The 22,820-nt window shown below is 37.7% G+C and overlaps 2 protein-coding genes across 2 annotated transcripts in view; both read right to left on the reverse strand.

Moving 5' to 3' along the window:
• Positions 1 to 3,384: 3,384 nt before the first annotated feature.
• On the reverse strand, positions 3,385 to 4,512 carry LOC111382688 (stress enhanced protein 2, chloroplastic-like). The gene is made up of 2 exons (XM_023006728.1): positions 4,112 to 4,512; positions 3,385 to 3,771 (listed from the first exon to the last, which is right to left on the reverse strand). Exons 1-2 carry the CDS (start codon positions 4,424 to 4,426, stop codon positions 3,499 to 3,501), a joined length of 588 nt encoding a protein of 195 aa, XP_022862496.1. The 5' UTR covers positions 4,427 to 4,512; the 3' UTR covers positions 3,385 to 3,498.
• A 1,617-nt stretch (positions 4,513 to 6,129) lies between these two features.
• The window catches only part of LOC111382685 (E3 ubiquitin-protein ligase RKP-like), a 25,209-nt gene continuing 8,518 nt past the window's right edge, over positions 6,130 to 22,820 (reverse strand). The window contains exons 3-11 of the mRNA XM_023006724.1: positions 12,870 to 13,700; positions 11,711 to 11,871; positions 10,024 to 10,162; positions 9,556 to 9,639; positions 8,905 to 9,186; positions 8,657 to 8,788; positions 8,373 to 8,572; positions 7,590 to 7,794; positions 6,130 to 6,698 (exon numbers count right to left, since the gene is read on the reverse strand). Of these exons, the coding sequence (XP_022862492.1) occupies positions 6,396 to 6,698; positions 7,590 to 7,794; positions 8,373 to 8,572; positions 8,657 to 8,788; positions 8,905 to 9,186; positions 9,556 to 9,639; positions 10,024 to 10,162; positions 11,711 to 11,871; positions 12,870 to 13,700 (2,337 nt within the window). The 3' untranslated portion in view covers positions 6,130 to 6,395. The remainder of the gene's footprint in view (positions 6,699 to 7,589; positions 7,795 to 8,372; positions 8,573 to 8,656; positions 8,789 to 8,904; positions 9,187 to 9,555; positions 9,640 to 10,023; positions 10,163 to 11,710; positions 11,872 to 12,869; positions 13,701 to 22,820) is intronic.

The raw sequence follows: 22,820 nt of genomic DNA on the forward strand, positions 1-22,820 counted from the left end.
CCTTTGTATATTCACAGGAAAGATTTCGTGAAGGAATGGCTGCATACGTGGCTGCAGCAGAGATGCCGCTTACAATGATAGACCCAATACACTTTACCCGACTCGTGCAGAAATATCTCCAACCCAGGTATTCTTCTTATTCTAGAAATACTCTTCGTTCGAATAGCATAAAATTTTATAACAGAAGAAAACAAATTACTATTGAAGGTCTAAAAAGTTTTAATAGTGTCATATCGTTTACTTCTGATTTATGGACTGGTTGTAATAGAAAAGGTTATATTGCTGCTACGGCTCATTACATTGATCACCTGTTGCTTCTACATAAAAGAATTATTGCATTCAGATGTGTAGAATTTCCCCATAATGCCACTAATAAATACATGGTTTTAAAAGATATCATACAGGAATGGTATACAAGATATGGTTCGAAGTTTTACTTTTGATATTGCTGCAGTGAACAAAGTTGTTATTGAAAGATTTATTGTTGATCTTAACCCCGTATTTGGAAATTTATTTTTTCATCAACGTTGCGTATGTCATATTATTAATTTGATTGTAAAAACTGGATTAGAACATATAAGTTCACCTTTAGATAAAATTAGACAAGCAATAAATTTTATTACTGTGTCACCAGTAAGAAGACAAGCATTTAATAGTTTGTGTGCAGAGTATGGATTACAGGAGAAATCATTTGCCACTGATGTAACACACAAGTGGAACTCTACATATCTTATGTTACATTCGTGTGAAAATTACGATAAAGTGATTTCACTATATTATAATGGTAGGCATACACTCGGACCCGAACATAATTTGGAAGATTGGAAATGGACTATTGCATTTTACGTGAAAAAATTCTTACAACCTTTTTTCGATGCTACAAAGGAATGTAGCGGTGTTTATTAGACAACATTTTTTCTACATTTCACAAGCATTTCATAAATATAGGAATTTGCCACTTTTTGCTGATGTAGTTGGCTCTATGGAATTAAAATTTTGTAAATATTGGGAAGAGTTGCCTTCTTTATTTCTTTTAGCTTCAGTAATGGACCCTCGACTTAATTTAACTGGCACAAAAACTACTGTAAAGGGGATATCAGATTTTTTGAATATAGAATTATCACACGTGCAGATAGAATCTTTTTTATGTGAAATATATAATTATTATGCTGAAAAGGAAGGTCAGCGTAGTTCTACTTCTCAAAGTTCTTTTTCAAGAAATATTTCAACAAATCCCGAAAATTTATGGAATTATTTAGATAGCAATACAAGTGCTCCTTCATTTAGTTCTAGTTCTAACTCATCAACATCTAGAGCAATCAATATTGGTGGTACAAATCTTGAAATTCCTTCTGAGTTAGCTAGGTATATGTGCGTGGATGTTCGTAGTGTGTTGCAACCGAACGAATTACAAGAATTTAGTCTTTTAAATTGGTGGAGATGTAACGAAAGGCAATATCCAATTGTATCAAAAATTGCACGTGATTTACTAACACCTCCGGTATCTACGGTAGCATCGGAGGCTGTATTCAGTTTAAGTGGTCGAATTTTATCAGATGAACGATCAAGACTAAAAGAAGATATATTGGAGGCTTTGATATGTTTAAAGGATTGTAAATGTGCAAAATTACGTGTTCAAGAACATGTTGATAGTATAATGGCCAAAAAGTTACAGCATATCCAAACATAGGATATTGTAAGTTTTTAAATTAATTATTTTTCTTTAAGAAATGTATTTTTTAAATTTATTTGATTCAAGAAAATTGTATACGAAATATTTTATTCGTGTACAATTTTAACTCCGCCTACGTTGATTGTAGACGGTCCCAAGCCCGGAAAAAGGATGAGGGTTGTAATTTGTAACTTTTATTTATTTTGTTATTCGTATAAATTACATAATTTTGAAAGTTATACTTTTATTTAATTTGTAATTTGTATAAATAATAAATGATGCAATTTTTAAATTCTTTCAAAAAAATATCATTCAACAATTTACACCACAACAATTAGCATGTGAAAAAAAGTCATTAAAAATTGCAAAAAAATAAAAAAATAAAAATAAAAAACTGAGCCGGCTCGGCTCGTAAAAAGCCCAAGCCTTATTTTTTTGGCCGAGCTTTGGCTCAGCTCGGGCCCAAAAAAAGCCCATTACGATTTACTCGAGCGAGCCCAAGCCCAAAATTTCGGCTCGCGAGCCGGCTCAGCTCGGCTCGTTTACATCCCTACCAAGTTCCAATTCATTGGAAAAATATTGAGAGGGTGTTTAAGCCACATTATTTTGGTAGTAATGCATTCTTAAATAGTGTATTGATGGGAAATGTGTGGTTAAAAAATAAGAAAATTTTTTTGATTTACGTGTAATATTATTTTATTGAAAAATATGTGGTTGAAATGATGTCAAATCACTGTTTTAAAATGTATTTTTTGGAATAATGTGGCTCAAACAGGCCCTGAATTTGTTATGCAAATGTCCAATATATACTAGATAAATATCGAGTTTGCAAGTCATAAAAGTATAAATATTACATGTGTTCGAGTCGTCCCAATTCGATTTAGGTTACACGCTAATTGAGCCCCGGTTTTGCAACTGAAACTTGGAGTGTGATTTTTACAAAACCAACAAGATTTTCATTTTCTCTCTGGTTTGGTGACCTCAAGTGTTGGGACATGTACCAGGGGAGAAATCCTCGCCTCCTTCGTTGGTGCGATTGGAAATGAAAAATATTTTATTTAATTATTTTTGTTTCTCATTTTTAAATTTTTACAATTATTTATAAATGTTAAGAGACCTTTTTGGTCTTCAATTAGGTACGATTGATTGACTTAGTCAATTGACGATTTTTGGGCGAAAACTATTCAAAGGTCCCTCATACGCACATATATCATCAAAAGATATGGGATGCGCCCCTTGAGGAATAACCTAGTAGTGTAAAGGATCAGAGTGAAGTAGTCGCAATCTTACTGGCAGCCGCAATGTGAGATATGGAATTGGACTCTTTATGAGCACCAGTGTACGGACAAACTCTTGTTCTCTGGCCTGCTGAGGCATATCCCACGATTTATCTTCCTCACGATACTCCAGGGACGGGACGGTAGGGGCCATCAATATTGGGGTTCAACCTTTTTATATGGGATGCATGTGTTAAGATTATAAAAGGTTCAAAACCCGATGACATATTTTCTAACGTTTGAGACCTCTCCTTCAAATTTCTCTAAAGAAAAGCAAATACTTATTACGTGCAACAAAAATCAAGAAAAGAATACGGGTTGCGAACCTTTCTGCTATGAACAAAAGAAAATTTTTAAAGTCACTAAAAAAAAAAAAAAAAGAAGAAGAAGACAGAAAAATGAAAATTTGAATCATAGTGGTAATGAACACGAATATTGGGTACCAAAAGTGCAATTATCCCTTCACTAAAATCAACTCCTTATGATGATCAAATGTTCGTATATATTCTACTGCTATCTACAACTACTTCAATAATCACATTTGATTCACTAAAATTGATCATCAGACCAATCACTTGGATCAACTTCATAAAATAAACCATCGATGATTTGATCGATGAGTGAGTCGATCAACGTATTGCAACGAATGGTAAACATTTGACCTACCCCTTTACGAGCACTGGATAACCATGCGAAAATTGCCGCAGTCGTCACTGCCACCAAGCATACCCCCGCACCTTCTTCAATACCTTGCAAATCCATTTTTCTGAATACAGAATTTCCAGTCACCATCTCTATGCCTACTGTCGCTGCAAACACCACCTGCAATATTTAGGGATAAATTTCACGTCGACTAATTACAGAAATATAAACGAACAATTTTGACTACTCTTCTTGAAATTTTAAGATGAAACATCAAGTATTAAGCTTAATCAAGCAATTTTCGACTAAGACTCAATCGAGCCTACGAATTTCAGTATTGATTGATCTGCTTGGAGCATAATTTTGTAGGACATGTTAATGAATAAATTTCAGATCGATTAACTATCCGAATATAAATTAATATATAAGGGTTTGTTATGCTCCTCTTAGATATCAAGTTTTAATAACATAGACTTGTAAAAAATAAATAAAAAATGAAAACGAATAAAAGGAGAATTACCATGGCAAGGCGACCAGAGATGATCTCAAAGTCCTGACTGTTCTTGGAGCTCTCTATATATTCAGTTAATGTCACGAAAAAAGGCGAAACTTGATCATCTCCGTTGACAGTATTCTTGGTCTTGATTACACCTACACGATCACCACCACCATATGATCTAAGCGTACAAAGCCTCGGCTGGAGCACAATTTTTCCATTATCAGACGACGTTTGTGGCAGTGGGAGCTCCACCAGTTTCGGCTTCTGCACCTGCAACGGCGCCGCCTGTTTATCCGGCTTGAGCTCACAGAAAACCGGCCGCGCAGCCAACGCCATGAGGGAAGACGAGAATCTAGATGATGACTCGAGAGAGGAGTATAAGGTTGTGTTATTTCGGAGGAATGTAAAGTTGTGTCCGGTGAGGTGTCGTTACGTGGAACCATATTCTTCCGCTAACGTAGTTTTCGGTGGGGGCTGTGAGTTAGTACTAGAATGAAAGTGAATTATCCGTTTCTTTGAAACCGTAATTATTTTTTTTACGATAATAATCTCTAAATTAATATTAAATATTGTTAGATATTTTTCATCATTTTGCATGTTTTTTTTTTTTTTTGGCGAATGATTTGCCGTCCCGACTAGTGTTTGTCGCTGCGCAACTGGGATCGACCTGTCCGATCTGGTCGCGGGGGCAGCTCCCCCCGTAGGGGCTGGGGGGCAACGCCCTCTCTTTCTCTTGGCATCATCAGTTCCTTTTCGAGTGTCTTCTTGGTTTGATCAAATAGTCACCATTTGAATCAAATGCCTCCATTGTATCCTGAGAGAGATTTTCTATCATACCCCAATCGTGACTTTATTGGATAGGGGAGAAACATCTCTTAAAAGATAACCTTTTTTTGTGCCTTGGAGTTCATTAAGTTTTCAGATTTTCCTATATTTTTTTCAACATATATTAAATTTTACGTAGCCATATTAAAAGTCGATTTGTCATCAAATAACGTTATTTATTGTACTGAGTTAGCAAAAATCATTGTAAAGAAGCTTGATATTAACAATTTAAGCTGAAAAGTCTAACGAAAATTAAAGTCACGGTACATTATTTATATTTAGCCCTTGTTAGGTATTCATTATTTCTAAAATATATTTTTATCTTTTTTTATTTTCAACCATATATTCATAAATAAAATAATATTACATACAAATCAAAAACTTTTTCATATTTTTGAATCACGCATTCTCCAATTCTTGGCTCTCGGGCTTCCCGACTTTGCATCATAAATAATATTGTTTATTTATACATTAAAATTTAGCGGCGCCAAGTAGGATTTAATTATGTGAAAATAGATAATAGTTTATTTATACAAGATAAAAATATGATCTAAGATGATAATTAATTTTTCTCTCTCATCACATTCATTCCCTAAAATCTATCTCAATGAAAATTAAAGCATAATTACCTCTAATTTTCGATCATTGCTTGCGTTTAACCATCTTGGCACCATTGTTTTTGTGTTGGAATGAATTTTACAAGCTAATTCATTTTCTCAATCACCAAACTTTAAGGTAAACTCGGATTTTTTTGTCTAAAAGCGTACTTTAATCTATTGCATCTTATTTGTTGATTTCGACACAATTTGATGTTTATGAACGATTTAATTTCTATTACAATCTTAATAAAAAATTCCGTTCACTCCCAAGATTTCAATTCATTATAGAATAAAAATGTAGACCAAGTTAGACTCTCCAAATTCGAAAAATCAAAAGCAATCTCTCTTTTAAAAAGTCAAAAAGACAGTATCTTAAATTTTAAATTTAAGCATTAACTCTCTATATTAGAGATCACGACTTTAATGTCTCTCGAATATGCTTTTACTTGAATATGACAAATCTCAACTCCTCTCACTCCAACGGGGTGTTTCTTTGGCCATCCATGCACACCGTATCATTGTACATGTTCAAAACTAATTTCATTGTGGAAAAATCAAATTTATACCTTCTAAAAGATGTATGGAAATATCATTAAAAATAATAATAAACACGTGTAAGGATGTTCGCGCTACTCTGGTTTATTTCCATTTGCACCTCGAATATTTACAAAATAATGCCCTCCGACTTGGCTACAAAATTCATAACCCCATACCAAAAGAACCGATGAGTTTCTATCTTCATCATTTACACCAGTAACTAGCATCTATACTAGTATATATATTCTATCTAAAAAATTAAATATGACTACTAGTTCTATGTCCAAAAAAACTTGCCAATTTTGGACCAGCTAAATGAAAAAAAATACATGAAGTGCCAGACTTCATTGAGCATTTGCATCCTTCCTAACAACTCCTGCGACTGTTGCATTGCAAAAGAAGCATCTTTGGCAATTGAGGAGGTGCCTCGATATGCAACCATAGCAAGAAACATGGGAACACGGTACAAATTCAGCATTTGCTTCAGAAGCATAACATATGCAGCACATGCCATCATCAGCATCTGATTCTCCCTGAAAAATTCTCTTCTGAACTTCTTGCAATTCTGCCTGACAGATCAACATGCTTGAAAAATTTTCTAGTTGTGCTAATTTACCAAGATGATCGTCCCCTCTTACGGACCCTGTCTGGCAAATTGATGAAGAAGATTATGAGTAATAAATTGGCAAGTCCTACATGCAGAAGATAAGATAACAGACGAGTAATCATTCAGAATTTCTGCTGAAAACAAATAGACATCTCAACCAAAACATGCCAAACAAGAGTGCTTTTGCTGTCATATCGCCTACACCTTTGCTATTCTATTTTAAAAACGTGCCCATAGAATTGGTCATGCTAGAGAGTAAGGTGTTACTTTAGCTGGCAATTATGCGCCCACAAGCACATGCTTAAATCGTGTAAGTGCGCACTGGTTCACCAGTACTCTGACACTGAAGAGCAAAGTATGCAGAGCTCAACCTTACTTTGCCAATCAAGCAGGGATATCTGAACCCCATGTGAGTTAAACATGTTCTAGATCCAGTTTTTTCTTTACATGGCCAAGCCAACAAATGGCTTGTGTTGGCTTGGCCTCAAAGTTCAGCATGAGGAAATTTTCAACCTCAAGCAGTGATCCCAGGAGTACCAATTATTACAAATTAAAGATTACAATTGCAAAGTGAACCTAATGAAACTGTCTTGTTTCATATGGATTGCGGATATGACAAAAAAGGAAAGGAAAACAAATGATATAAAATTGAAACTATCATAAAATTTCAAAAACTATGTATAGGGTGGCAGGAGATTAATATGAAAGCCATGATAACATGGAGAAATTCCCCCCATTATTCATCTTGTTTTCATTTCTCTCATCTTAGATTATGGCGAAGGACCTAGTGATTTCCTAAGCATTCTCATTTTTTCTTTCCCTTGTTCCAAGTTATGAATGGCGGGTACTCATGAATAGGAATGATATGACTGCACTGTTAAACGTCTAAAACCTTGAATAAAACCAAAAACATCAGGAAGTTAATACGAACCCAATCATACTCAATGAGATACTGAAATCCACAGAGAATGGTATCAGCACAGTCCATACTAGCAAATACTGCAACAATATCATTCCGCTCCCCACAGTCTCTCTCTCTACTAGCATCCAACAAATTCAGCACAATGCCAGCCAGCGGTGCTAAAATCATGCCTCTGTTAACCTTCTCAGTAAATTGACCAGGACGTCTAAGCGTTCTGCAAAGTAACATGCAAATGGATGAGGGCAGGAGTAAAAATGGAGCTTTGAAGCCAAATATTTTATAATTTCTCAAAAATGGACCCATGACACTTCCATAGATATTATACTTGACAAAAAATAAATAAATACATTACTGCTCCATATATAATATAACTGACAAAATTAGATAAATACACATTTCTACAACATGTCGAGAACACCGAGGGGCAATGGAAGCTCATTAGCAACGGAAGAATTTTATGGCTATACAATAAAGACATTATAACACAAGGAGAACCTAGTATTATCTTTTGAGTAATATCCAGAAAGAGCAAACTGGAGGAACACATGTAATTTCATATTGCTGTTCTTCACACAAAAAAGGAAAGAAATAATATCATTTTATGTTAACTGATACAATTTTATAGTGAAAGGCGGATTAACTAAAAGATTAAAGAATTTGTTGCTTGTCCCGCGGCATAAAAAGTCTACACAGTTGCAATTAAGTAACAAACTAAAACAGATAGAAATATAGCAACTCGGACCCTCATGCTAGAAAGAAGCAACATTCGTTATACTTCATATATAAACTTACAGGTCAAATAGCTCCGGATCGGCTGCAGAAATTAAATGATTCAGTATAAAAACAATCAATTCAGTCAGCCTTCGCAAGTTTGTATCTGTTCCCAACAAAAAAGATTGAGACATCTCGCGAGTACAAAACTCTAATACCCTTGCAAGATTGCAGGTGAGGTCAAATATAACACTACATTTCCTCTGTTGGAAGTCCATCACCTGAAATGATACATCCATTTCAACTTCGCATAATAGTGAAGGAAGAGAAAGGGGGATAAATATTACAAAACCAAGTGAAATTACCTTGTAAGTTTCTTGCATTTCACGAATTGAAACAGAAAATTCAGTCATGGCCCAGCTAAGAGTGTTAAACAAGCGATTGAGGAAAGCTGAGAATAATTCTTCATTGCTAATGCAAGCTTCCCGCAACATTTTCTTTTAAAATTGAAAGATAATGCAAGAAACAAATTCAATACAAGTGAAACATAATTCCAAAAGAAAAAAAGAACGTGACAAAATGTTGCAGCCACAACTAAAAAAATTGTACTAACCTGAAATATGACTGACGAGGATGATGACTCTCCACGCTTTGGAAAACCAAAGCCAGAACCCTTGCATAACCTCAGAAGTATATTGGTCACAGGAATCCATGATCTATTATCAAAGGCTGCTAATAAAGCCGTTGGCAACCTTTGGGTTGCAGCTTCATTGCACTCAAAAGCAGCTAAAAATTCCTTGTACTGTACCAAGACGGAAATTGACTGGAGAAGAAGATCCCTCAGTTCAGCACTCAAAATCCTTGGATCATTGAAGTGGGTAACAACAAAAGTAACCTGATAATGAAACCCTAAATATAAGTAACCAAAGTAGCTAAAAGTGGATGGTTGAATAGAGACTATAGTCTTGGCCAAAGATTTGAATTATAGAGTTAGGGTTAAATGAAAGTGTAGGAAAAAAAATGTTATTAAGGGAAATGTTTCAGCATCTTGTAGAATGACATTCGAACAAATATTTTATTACACTTTATAATCAGTTGCTATTAGTTCTCCCAGTTAGCAAGTTCAGCACAACTGGTAAGCCAACTATTAACACAGTCAACTACCGAAACATATCTATTGTTTTTCATCTGTTTCCAAAGTACGAAGCACCTTTGATTTAAAAAGGAATAACATATAGGAGACAAACAGAAGTTCATAACGTACAAAAGACGCAAGTCCTTGCTTAATGAACATTGCAGGAGGGGCAAATGGAGGGTCACTCTTACGCAGAACATGAAAGCAGTCAATCTGTCAGAATTAAAGGAAAGATATCAGAAAAAACTTTGGGAGAAAACTAATTAGTTCAATAAAAAATGCAATTACAAATTTCATAAACCGAAATGATAGATCAAAATACAGTGGAGTACGATTATATCATTGAATTGAAGACGTAAATCTTTTCCAAAAAATACAAGCTTGGATCTCCGTGCCACAAAGTCATTATCTGATAAGTCCACCACGAATTGTATGAATGAGCATTCAACAACTCTCAAAAAAATTTAAAAAAAAAAGGTCTATTTGTAACTCTTCTAGCAAAATATGGCGGAAAATTATTAAGAAAAAGGAGAATAAATAAACTCCAAGCAACAGCAAGACATCACCACGCTATTAGACATGAGAAATATACAATACCATGGTTTCCAAATAATATTCAGGAACATAGATGAAGATAGAATCCACTTTGCTAAGAACCAGAAGCAATTGAACTATCCACATGCATGCCGCATACATTCCCCTCTGCTTCCAACGAGAGAAAAGAGAAACACGATACCTGTCAAATAAGTTAAGGTTTATAAAATAAGTACAAGATGAAAAGGTAGACAGTTGCTTCCTGAACTTTATGATTGATGACTAGCTAAAGACTTAACAGACACCTAACATTAGTATTGGGATAAAGACTATAAAATTCAACCTCAAGAATAACATTCTCCCAGCACTTTCTATCGAGGCATCACAATCATTTGGGAAGAGAAATCAGTATGTAACCAGAACATTGTTCCATTTGGAAGATTTAAGAGCAAGTTAATAAAGCATTAAGGAGTACTTTGATATGCTGCCAACTCCAAGCAGTAGAACCGACATGCATAGTTTCTCTAAAACCATCATGCATGTTGATCACATAATAGAGGAAACACCATTAGAAGTGCTCTTTGCTAGATGCCATGTTTACACAAGGCAGTCCAAAAAGGTGTTGCAGCACTAAATAAAAGGAGCATGGTCTGAAAGATGACAGTGGAGATTACAATTCATAAACATGTACATTATTTAAGCATAAAAAATGAAAATAGACGACAATTTTTTATTTTTTTATTTTTTTGCAATAATTAGAGCAAGTTTGGCATCGTTTCTTCTACAAAAGAAGCTGTTTGGCTAGATATTCTGTCTTCCCCTGGCAGTAAGACCCCTCCTGTTGCAATAAGAAAAAAAAAAGGCTACAATCTAGTATTTCAGCTAAACCTATCATGCTCTAATTAATCTAGAGGAAAAGCTTCCATTTGTTATGTTAGTAAGTTCCATTCTCATACCAAAATTTTAAGTTCCATTATCATACCAAAATTTTACACATATATATAGGAATATTATAATGTTGAAAAATTCATAAATTGATTATGAGATTCATATCACTAAATTGTTTCACTAGATTCTCCTAAATCATCTATTACTCGCTTATCGCCCTTTTCTATCTGTCTTCTTCCTTCGACATGAACAAAAAAATTGCCAGTAAGAGTGCTAATAACCACACCAGACGGCTAGAAGAGAGACAGGATTTCAAAGGCCCCTGCAAGTTTATCGCATATCCTGGGGCTTGTCTTCAGCTTAATATGCACATAAGATTTATTTCCTGATTCTCAAGAGAACATCACTTTGTACTTCAAAGTCAACAGAGAAACAGGAACGAATGGTGGCATACAGTTCAACAATGTCCAGTTTACAATTTTTCCTATAATTTAGGGGACTGGCAGAATCTGGTGTAATTTTCTGTTTGTTTCTAGTATTTAGAGGACAACTTGGCCTCTTTATTTTGTACTTTATATTTTTTCAGACAACCCCCCGTCCTTATTTTAAATGGTGCTTTTACTATTATGCAAAAAGCCCCTAAATGAATAATTAGTACACAACTGTTCAGCCTGGAACCTTAAAGGCAGCCAAAGTGAGGATTAATAACAAAGTCAGTAAAAGAAGCAAAAAAAAAAAAAAAATTTAATTTAAAATTAAAAAAAAAAAAAGGAAAAAAAACACTGAAGTTAAGGGCATAAATGCGTGTAAAAACTAAACTGATTAACAATTAGATAGAAGCTATCCAAGTGGATCACAGTACCAAGCACAATGTCTGACACAATCCATAATTTCTTCTCGATAAACTCCGCGAGCCTCCTTCAAGCGCTTCACTTGGTCCCCATGAACTCGATCTCTGACTTGTTTATCAGTTTCATCCAGCAGTGATATTAATTGTGACTGACGAGACATGAAAGATGATGCCTGCAATTTAAAGTTCTTTCAGATAATTTTAACTCAAAATTTGTCAGTAACATGCAATGATCATTTTGCAGAATCAGTTGTTATAACATGCAAAACGTAGGGCAGAAGTAAAATAATTGCTGCCCCAAGCATGTATATAAAATTTCCTACCAAAATACTTGTTAGAAGAATTAATACACAATGGAAGGCTACCGCACAAATTATTCTTCAAGAAGCAAAATCAACCATGAGGATTTACTATAGAAATCATGAGAACGGATCAAACAAGTCATGAACATATACAAAAATCAACCATAAGGATTTACCCCACAATTTTTTCTATTGTTGCTGATGTACTATGCTGTACACTCAAAAATCAAAAGATAGAGTACCTCTACCAGACGGGTCAATGCCATCCCACCCCACCACCACTATCCCTACGGGAAGAAAATGATAAAAAGGAAACCCAAAAAATAAAAATAAAAATAAATAAATAAAACATATTGGCAAAGTTTATACTGCGCATTCATGTCTTTTTAAGAACTTGAATTTGTATTTCCTGATAGAGAACGGAAACATACATATCAGTATTGTGGCAACAAAACAGCATTTTTTAAAAATTTGGGATCTCAGGACAGATGGAAACACAAGTACTATAGCATTTTAAGCATTTACAGTACCATTGCACCTCTCACCATGACAATGCAAGTACTTGTCGGCAATAAATTATGATATCTTGAGCTCATCATGTCACAATGATAAATAATGCAATTACCAATTGTGCCTTCATGAATTTTCTTCCAGGTAATATGTTCATCAGCAGAGTTCGATGCATATATCTAGCTCGACTCTTTTAATGCAAACTGTTAATCAACCTTCTTTTTATTTAAATGATGCATTCATTTCATTGTCCCCTTCCTTTGGAGAGTTTCAGAACATCATAGTGTCTACAACTGTAGACAGTCTCATCATGACCATTTTCGAGCCAGAAGGAAGAGTCAAAATAAAATATTACTGACCTGCTTAAAGTTCGGTGCAACACCCAAATGATATAACAAAAGCATAGCATCTAGAAGCTTCTCCTCTTTCAGAGTAGCTGAAGAAAATTTGTTCTCCCTGGGTAATATCCTCATCTGCTGCATAGGCCGAAAACCAAACTCAGAGTCAGAGTGGTCACTTGTACTCGGTTTATCAGCTATCTCGTCATTCAGATTCCCAGTACTACATTCAGCCACAGCATGAGCAGATCTCTCTGGAATAGAGCTGCAACTTCCTCGAGAACCTTTTGTCGAATATCTTATGGAATTCTTAGAAATTTTTGAAAAATCAGCATCATAACTTGAACAGCAACATGGTTTTGGCCCACTGAAATGTGTAACTCTGCTTTTTTCATCATCCATGCACCCTTCTTCCCACCGAACAATTTCTTCCTCCTGTTGATCATCTACAGGATGGAATTTCACTAGTTGACTATAAGATCCTCCAAGCCTGGAAATGTCAACTCGATGAGGATCATTCTTTAGAAATAAGCCAGCCGTGAAGCTTTGTTGGCCGCCCCTGTGAAGGAAACCTATATCAGCTCCAGAATTATTTCCGAAGCCCTTGATCCAGTCATAGATGTCCCCAACAGCAAAACCTTCTGATAAGAAATGGAGAATAACAGTAAACAAAGAAACAAGGACAGAGTTGTTTGAAACTCCAGGAGGTGGCATATTACGGTCTGCTCCCCTGCTCTTTAGTAAAACGTTCTGTAAAAATGTCATAAATACTGAACCAGGCAACTGAGGAGGTGTAACAGGTGGTATGAATTGCATGACTAAGCGACAGAGGTCCCTTTGCTTCTCTTCTATCTGAAAAGGGGTCATAAACTACGTCATAAATATAAGTTCACAAACAGAAAGACAGAAGAAACTTAAACCTAATATCAGAGAATTCACAAGAAATTTCTACATGATTAATGTTGCAAGGGGAAAACCAAAATAGCCATGAGATAGGACAATGAAAATTTTTCAAAGATAGAAGGAAGAGACTATCAATAGGCTTATGTAAAGAGGAAAAAGCTACAGACACATAATAAAAAGTATTGAACGAACTTTAAACATATGTTTGACTAATTTTTTTATCTTCATTTTTTTTTTTTTTAATAGGCAATCAGATAATTTTATTATTTAAAAGAGAATATACGGAGGGTGAACAATCACTTTAAGTCATTAAGAAACAACATGAAATTAGGCAACCCGTCTACAAGATCTCTAGCCACAGCATTAAACCAAGAATACAAAGTAAAGTAAAATGTTTCTTGGGACAATGAAAATTTTTCAAAGATAGAAGGAAGAGACTATCAATAGGCTTATGTAAAGAGGAAAAAGCTACAGACACATAATAAAAAGTATTGAACGAACTTTAAACATATGTTTGACTAATTTTTTTATCTTCATTTTTTTTTTTAATAGGCAATCAGATAATTTTATTATTTAAAAGAGAATATACGGAGGGTGAACAATCACTTTAAGTCATTAAGAAACAACATGAAATTAGGCAACCCGTCTACAAGATCTCTAGCCACAGCATTAAACCAAGAATACAAAGTAAAGTAAAATGTTTCTTTTATCTTTGTTTGATCTTCAAAGCAGCAGTTGTTCCTTTTTTTCCACACGCACCATACAATGCAACATTTGGATAAGGTGTCATGCTAGTTTGCCATCCTTATCACGAAATTTTCTCCTCCTTGCCCGTAGCACGTCCTCTATACGCAAGGCATCACCCAATCCATAGATTGAGAACCAAGTATACTATTCCAAATCCAACGAACACCATCATAATGAATGAACAAATGATCAATCGTCTCCCCATCCTTCTTGCACATATAACACCACTCGGTTACGTAAAAGCATTTACGTCGAAGATTACCCACCATTAAGACCTGTCCCCTCACAACTGTCCACAATAAGAATGTTACCCGAGGAGGCAATTTACATTGCCACACCAACTTCCAAGGAAATGAATTATCCACACATTCCCGGAGGAAACTAAAGTAAGAGCGAACAGAAAAAATGTCATCCCGTGCTGTCCTGCACCAGATACAATCACTCTCTCCTACCCGAATTTGTGCCTCATGTAGAAAGGTCATAAAAAACGAATAATCATATGATTCTTAATCCTGTAGACACCTCCCAAAAGTAATATTCCAACTATAGCTCCCATTATGAATGACTAAGAGATCACTCACCATAGCAGAGGGCACTGAGGCAATGCGGTGCAAGGAAGGAAATCCCTCCTTCAGTTGTTGATCTCCACACCAATAATCATCCCAAAATCTAATCTCATTACCATTTCCGACAACAAACTTCAGTTTGTCCAGAAAATCACTTCATCCCCGTCGGATATACTTCCGCAAACTCATTCTATAAGAACCACGATCCTCAACCGTACACCATCCCCCCCTCCGTCACACCATATTTCACCCTAATGATTTCTCTCCAGAAGCTCTCCCTCTCCACTCCAAATCGTCACAACCACTTGCCTAATAAGGCCTTATTGAACAACACAAAGCTCCTCACTCCAAACCCTCCCATCCTCATCGGCAAACAGACAGCTCTCCAATTGACCAAACGGAGTCTCGTCTCCTCCCCCAACCCTGCCCACAGAAATTCTCTTTGAAGCGTCTCTAATCTCTTTGCCACTGCAATTGGAATGGGGAACAATGACAAAAAGTAAGTAGAGAGATTGGAGAGAGTGGATTTAATGAGAGTGAGTCTGCCTCCCTTAGAAAGGTACATAAACTTCCACCCTGCTAACCTCCTCTCCATCATTTCCACAATACCATTCCAGATATGGGTATTTTTAAATCGTGCCCCTAACGGGAGCCCTAGATATGACATCGGCAATTGCGCAACCTTACAACTCAATATATCAGCCAACTCCTCCACGTTATCGACCTCCCCTACTGGAATAGCCACAGACTTCCCCAAATTGATCTTCAAACCAGACACCGCTTCAAAGCATAGGAGTAGACAGCGCAAGTTCCTGAATTGTTCAACATCTGCATCACATAAGATCAGCATGTTATCTGCAAATAACAGATGGGACACCTGCAATTGATCAACCATAAAACCCCTTATCAAACCCGTTCCCACAGCTCTTTCAATCATCCTACTGAAAGCCTCCATCACAATGACAAATAACAATGAAGATAATGAATCCCCTTGTCTCACGCCTCTACTACTCCGAAAATAACTCTCAGGTGTTTCGTTGACCAAAACTGAGAATGAAACAGTAGAAATACAGAATTGAATCCATTTACACCACTTATCCCCAAAGCCACAACGCCTAAACATATACCTCAGGAATCCCCAATTTACATGATCATAAGTGTTCTGAATATCTAGCTTACATGACATCCCTGGGACCCTTAGACGCATTTTTGAATCTATACATTCATTCACTATAAGCACAGAGTCCAAAATCTGACGCCCTTTTACAAATGCATTTTGAAACTTGGACATTACTTTCCCCCGCACCTCCTTTAATCCGTTTGCAGGACTTTCGCTATAATCTTATACACCCCACTGACAAGGCTAATAGGGCGAAAGTCCTTAATATCAGTCGCTCTCGATTTCTTAGGGATGAGCACAACAAATGTAGCGTTAGAACTACTCTGAAATCTGCCATGTTCATAAAAATAAGATAGAGTATTCACAATGTCCGGTCGCACCACATCCCAACACGCCTTGTAGAATGAGAACAAGAAACCCCCCAGTCCCGGAGCCTTATCATTGTTCATGCTGAACACTACCTCCTTAATTTCATCGTCCCCAAATGGTCTCTCCATCCAACTGGCATCATCCTCCGTGATAGTAGAAAAGTGCAATCCCTCTAATTCTGACCTCCATTCAAATTGCTCCCGATAAAGGTTCTGATAGAAATTCACCAGTTGGCTTCCAATTTCCTGTGGTTCCTCATAAGTAACCCCGTCCACCTCCAAAATTGTGATGGAATTGTTTCGCCTATTAGAATTAGCGACCCTGTGGAAAAACTTAGTGTATTCATCCCCCTCTTTCAACCAAGTAACCCTAGATTTCTGTCGTCTAACAATCTCCTCCATCTCCAGCAACCTCTCCAATTCTTTCTTTAATACTCTATGTCTCTCCTTCTCCTCCCCAGCCAACCCTTAACTCTCCTCCCACCTATCCAACTTCTCTATCTCTGACAAACATTGATTTTTACTACAATTAACATTACCCACAACTTCCTCGTTCCATTTCTTTAAGTCCCCTTTCAGCGCCTTTAACTTCTGATCCAATACAAAACTGGGAGACCCACTGACTTCATAGGAAGTCCACCAAGTCTGTACTCGCTCCCTAAAACCTTCCACTTTCAACCACATCTTCTCAAACCTAAAGGCCTTCTTCCACCACCCCTCCTATTCCCAGATAACATAAAAGGAAAATGATCTGAGTATACCCTCCCCAATCTTCTCTGAGTGACATCAGAGTATTTGGACTCCCACTCTCCACAAATCAAGAACCTATCAATGCGAGACAAGACGAGTGGATCTCGATTAGATGACCAGGTAAAATCTCCCCCAATCATAGTTAAATCCACCAACAAATTCTCCCTAATAAAATTTGAGAACTCCATTGCCCTAGTTAGTCTTCCACCACTCAACCTCTCCGAAAGAAATCGAATCACATTGAAATCACCCCCAATACATGTTGGGAGATTCCACCAAGCCCTCATTCCAGCCAGTACATCCCACAAGCCCACTTTGTCATCAGAATTAGGCCCATAAACGCCTGTAAACATCCACCGAAATCCATCCTCACAATTTTTGAAAGAAATCGATAGAGAGAATACCCCTATACTCACCTCCTCCATCTCAAGCACTCTAGTGTCCCACATCACCAACACGACTCCTGATACCCCTGATGACCCCAAAAACTGATACCCTTCATGTTCCCCCCCCCCATAAGCTACTAATCATCGCCCTCGAGATAAACTCCATCTTAGTTTCTTGTAAGCATACAAGATTTGCCCCCCATCTCCTTAGAAGTTTTGGCATCATTATAACACTACATTATCCCTCCCAATTGTTCCTTTCTTGGCCTCGCCACCTTTACCAGCATAGTTTACTGACCATTCGAGCCTCTTAAGTTCACGATCACCCTTTCTTCTTAATTTACATCCATGTGTACTGATACCTTGTCCTCTATTAGCCTCCAGCTCCTCGAATAATTGTAACATTTTACTTTCATATCCATCACAGGACACGCCAACCAACTCACTGAATTACTAAATTTTTTGTAGAACCCAGTTCGAAGGTGGGTGTCCAACTTCAAACACATCAGCTTCCGAAATTTCCTCTCCATGATAGCCCTCTAGATGATCAAAGGACCGTTTTTTCTCTTCCACCACTTGTATAATGTCACTGCCGCTTTCTCCCTTCTTGGCACCATCTACCCACAACACCAAAGCTTTTTCGGTCCCCCTATCATTTTCTTTTGTCCTATTATACGTGTTCGTAATCTTTGATGTCGAATATGTAGCATCATTTTCTTTCACAATGTCCATTGTCATCGTCTCCAAGTTCTCCATACTCAACTCCCCTTCCTTAGACAACGGTTCCACCTCTCGTTCTACTGCCATCCCCGTGTCTACTTCATTCCGGTTGAACCCCACTAAGTCAACCCCGTCGTCGTTTTTGTAGTACCCCGATTCCATCCTCTCCTGAGACTCAGAATGTTCAACTCTTCTCTGCTTTTCATGTTCTGTAATTGATGGTAGTTCCTCATGAGTCAATCTCGGTACGTGTATTTCACCGGTTGGATCCTCATCCAACCCAACCCCACCCCACACTTGTGACAACGTACCAATTTCATGGGGCCCATTTCAGGGCCACTTCCAACTAGCCTAAGTAATTCATCCAATGCTCCTTTCAACTCCTGGACACGGGCCATTATTTCAGCCCTAGTCAAACAAATGTCATGACCTTCGTTAACATCGACTTTAACTGTCATTTCCTTTTGCTGTAGCATCCGTTGGTTGGCATGCACTAAGGTCTGTGAGTTAGCTGTAATTTCTGCATAAGTCATCCTTTATCTGTTTCGTTCATTCACCGTTTGACGTTTGGCCTTATCCCCAGCAACAAATGAGTCAAAAACTGCTTGAAACACCTGTGAGACCGACACCCATCCCTCTCCATTAGCACCTTCTAGTTCCATGACAACTCCTTTCCGACGCCTCTCCCCATATTGTGCTATCATCAAATACCTACCTCAGCGGTTCACACACCCTTGTGGCAAGAAAGCTCTTGAAGACTCATTGAATTTAAAGACACAGTCCTCCAGTTCACTTCTCATCCTCAATCTGTCTACCATATTCACCATCCAAAGAGCACCATACCTCCCCATATAAATTGAATCTGATAACTTCGAACCCCATTCTGTCATCTTAACAATATCGGAATCATTAATAGATACTGCGAAGTCCTTCACCTCCACTCTGAAACGATGATTGAATACCATACTACGCACCTCCGCCAATTTTTTCCCTTGATTGTGTACAAGCTGTTCATCAGACGGAGGAACAGACAAGCCGATTGATCTCGGAACAACGGGCTGCCTCTGGGTCTTTTCCAGCGGCGACACGTGACACACGCGCCGGCGTAGGAGACAACACACCGGTCGGGGTCCCTTGTCTCTGCTGAGGCCTCCGGTGCAGCGCGTTTCCCTGAAGAATGGCCAGATCTAGCGAGATCTGCCATGTACTCTCCAGATTTCTCCATTCTCTGCCGAGTTCTGCCTTATTTCCACCTAGGCTGCCACCGGTTGCGTCTTCCCCAAGCGCGCCGTGAACAACAGAAGAGATTCGGGCGGCGGCGCTAGGGTTTCCACCAAGGACCACCGCCTGTGTGTGATGGTAGCGGTTGGGGGGGCTGATCTGTGGCGTGAGACCGATTTTATGGTGCCTATCGAACAGCTGGTCGTCGTCAGTGCCGGTAGGTAAGGGTGGTGGCTGGGTTGTGATTGGGTGGTGTTGTGGTAGCTGGGTTAATTTGGATTGTGGGGGGAGCTCCATCCGGTTGAGAGAATATTCAGAATTAGAAAAATTTTCATCAAGACATTCCTAGAAGTCACATTTACCACAAGTCACATTTACCACACTTCTTTTTATCTTCATTTAGATACAAGTATAAGCAATAAAGTTACTTAGCATCAAAAAAGGACTTCAATATTCACTTTCACACATTCAGCAGTTAGGAATTAATGGTATATCTATTTTCTTTTGGTTTAGGTATCAGATGTGACCCTATAGCATCGAGCAGATACAAGTTACAGGCTTAGCCATTTAATTTATGCCCAAGTTCAGTAATGAGGATCCTCGTAATTTCCACAAAAGCAAGATTCGGCTTCGGCTTTCATTTCAAAAATGACGCGCTTCATTGTAAGTTATGAAGAATTACACCTCAGCATGTGGATGACCGCATGAATCAAAAAAGGAGATATTTCTTCTTTGTAAATGCTCTTCCTCGTAAGCGATTTCGGTTCCAGTTAGAACCCCCAACCAAATCAGTTGAAGGACTTAACAAGTTTGAAAGACATAATAAAAGATATTTTTAGTCAAGAAACATTAGTCAAAAACATCATCAACACTCATTATGGTACACTAATATTCTTGATTTGGAAGAAAATTTAATTAGAGCTCAACTTGCCAATATAAGAATGATATATCTTAAAGGAATGCACAGGAATCTGTCCAAGTGTCTAAGATTTCCAGGTTTCACTGTTTCCCATTTGTTAATGAAGTCAAATTTCATCCAAATGAGTTTTGACAACAGTATGGACAAGATTTGACAAATGAAACACACGTCACTCTACTCAATTAGAAGTATTCAATCACCAAAAGCATTCACGTCCCATTTTATAAATTAAACCAAGGTGTGAAGCACCATCCAGTAGGCATATAAATGATTTTAAGATGGCAAGTCGTGACTTGAATGAGAACAAGTTGCAACACTACTTCACAAGAATTCTTTAATTTATTTTCCTTTTCCGATATGGAGATAGTTGAGTTTTCTCATATAGCTAGAAGGGCAATGAGAAGGTGGGCTATTTAGGGCATGTTTGAGCCCCATTTTTTGGGTTAGAATGCATTTTGAAATATAGATTGATGGAAAATATGTGGTTAAAAAATAAGGAAAAGTTTTTGATTTTGTTTTGCGTGTAATATTATTTTATTGAAAAATGTGTTAAAGATTCCAGAAATATTGTAGATTGTTTGGTGATTTATTTCCATATATATCTATCTATTATAGGCAAATATATTTTTTCCTTAAACTTATAAATTTAGCATATATGGTATGTATTTTATCCCTATAAAAGGGGCTGTACTCGAGGTGAATTAATAGAATTGTTTTTACCTTTATTTGTGGTCTTTCTCTTCTACCTCTCCTCCCCGGTTTCATGGTATCAGAGCCGAGGGTTATCTAAACTGGTGGAATGGAAAAGGCTACTATGACAGGGGCACGCAGAGAAGAGGATTCGAGGAACTCAACTGCAACCTCGGAACCTTACTCTACAAGTGCACCCAACACTTTGAATTATCAACCCATAACCTCCCTCTCTGAAAATACCTCTCTACAGCTTACTACTATCCGGCTCAACAGCAAAAATTTCCTTCAATGGTCCCGGACCGCACTCATGGTAATTCGGGGTCGAGGACGCCTTGGGTACGTCACTGGANNNAGGAGAGAATCTTTGACTTCCTGGCCGGATTAGTCCCTGAATTAGATGAAGTTAGAGGAAGATTGTTAGGCATGAAGCCAACTCCGGTGATTGATGAAGTTTTTGCAGAAGTCCGCAGAGAGGCTAGCCGGCGACGCGTCATGCTTGGAGATCATAAACAACCTTCACAGGAGAATTCGGCACTGGCAGCCCGTGGACGAGAGGCATCGCAAGGGGTAAAAAGGAGCAATTTCTGGTGCGAGCACTCCAAAAGGTCGAACCATTCCACTGACCGGTGTTGGGTCTTGCACGGCAGGCCACCAAACCGAAAACCTGGGTTTCGAAGTGACCGTAGACAGAATCCGACTCACCGGGAAGACGTCCAAATGCGTAATCCGTCTGGGCTCCAGAGTTCGGCAGAATCGGCTGGGAATTCGGCTGAACCAGCTGAGAATTTGGCAGATACAGTTTCTCTCTCCCTTACGCGAGACCAAGTGGAGCAATTATATAAAATATTAAGTCCTAGTGCACCGCCTTCTGGGTTGACTGCAGAGAAAGGTAAATTTAAAGTGGCATTGACCGGCTCAGGTAATGTAAGCCAATGGGTTATTGACTCAGGGGCCACAGATCACATGATTGGGTGTAGAAAATTATTTAATTCTTATTCTCCATGCTCGAGACATTTTAGAATAAAAACTGCTGATGGGTCACTCTCACCGGTGGTTGGAATTGGGACTATTAGGCTCACCCCAGATGTTGAATTAAAATCTGTGTTGCATGTCCCAAATTTATCTTGCAATCTTCTTTCTATTAGCAAATTAACAAAAGATTTGCATTGTAAAGTTAATTTTACTGAGTCACTATGTATTTTTCAGGACTTGAATTCGGGGAAGAAGATTGGGAATGCTAAAGAACGCGAGGGATTATACTATTTTCTTGAAGAATCCTACTGGAATAAACAAGCTCATATTGCCAGTTGTGAGTCTATCCTTAGAGAACAACAAATAATGTTATGGCATCGTCGTTTAGGTCACCCTAGTTTTTCATATCTCAAATATTTGTTTCCATCATTGTTTCGTAATAAAGATATGTTTCAATGTGATATTTGTCAATTGGCTAAACATGCCCGCTCATCATTTAAACCTATTGACTATAAATCCTCATCACCATTCACTTTAATTCATAGTGACTTGTGGGGGCCATCTAGGGTTACAAGTATTACTGATAAACGGTGGTTTATAACTTTTA

Source organism: Olea europaea, unplaced genomic scaffold (assembly GCF_002742605.1).
Source record: "Olea europaea var. sylvestris unplaced genomic scaffold, O_europaea_v1 scaffold2550, whole genome shotgun sequence".
NCBI classification, from domain to species: Eukaryota; Viridiplantae; Streptophyta; class Magnoliopsida; order Lamiales; family Oleaceae; genus Olea; species Olea europaea.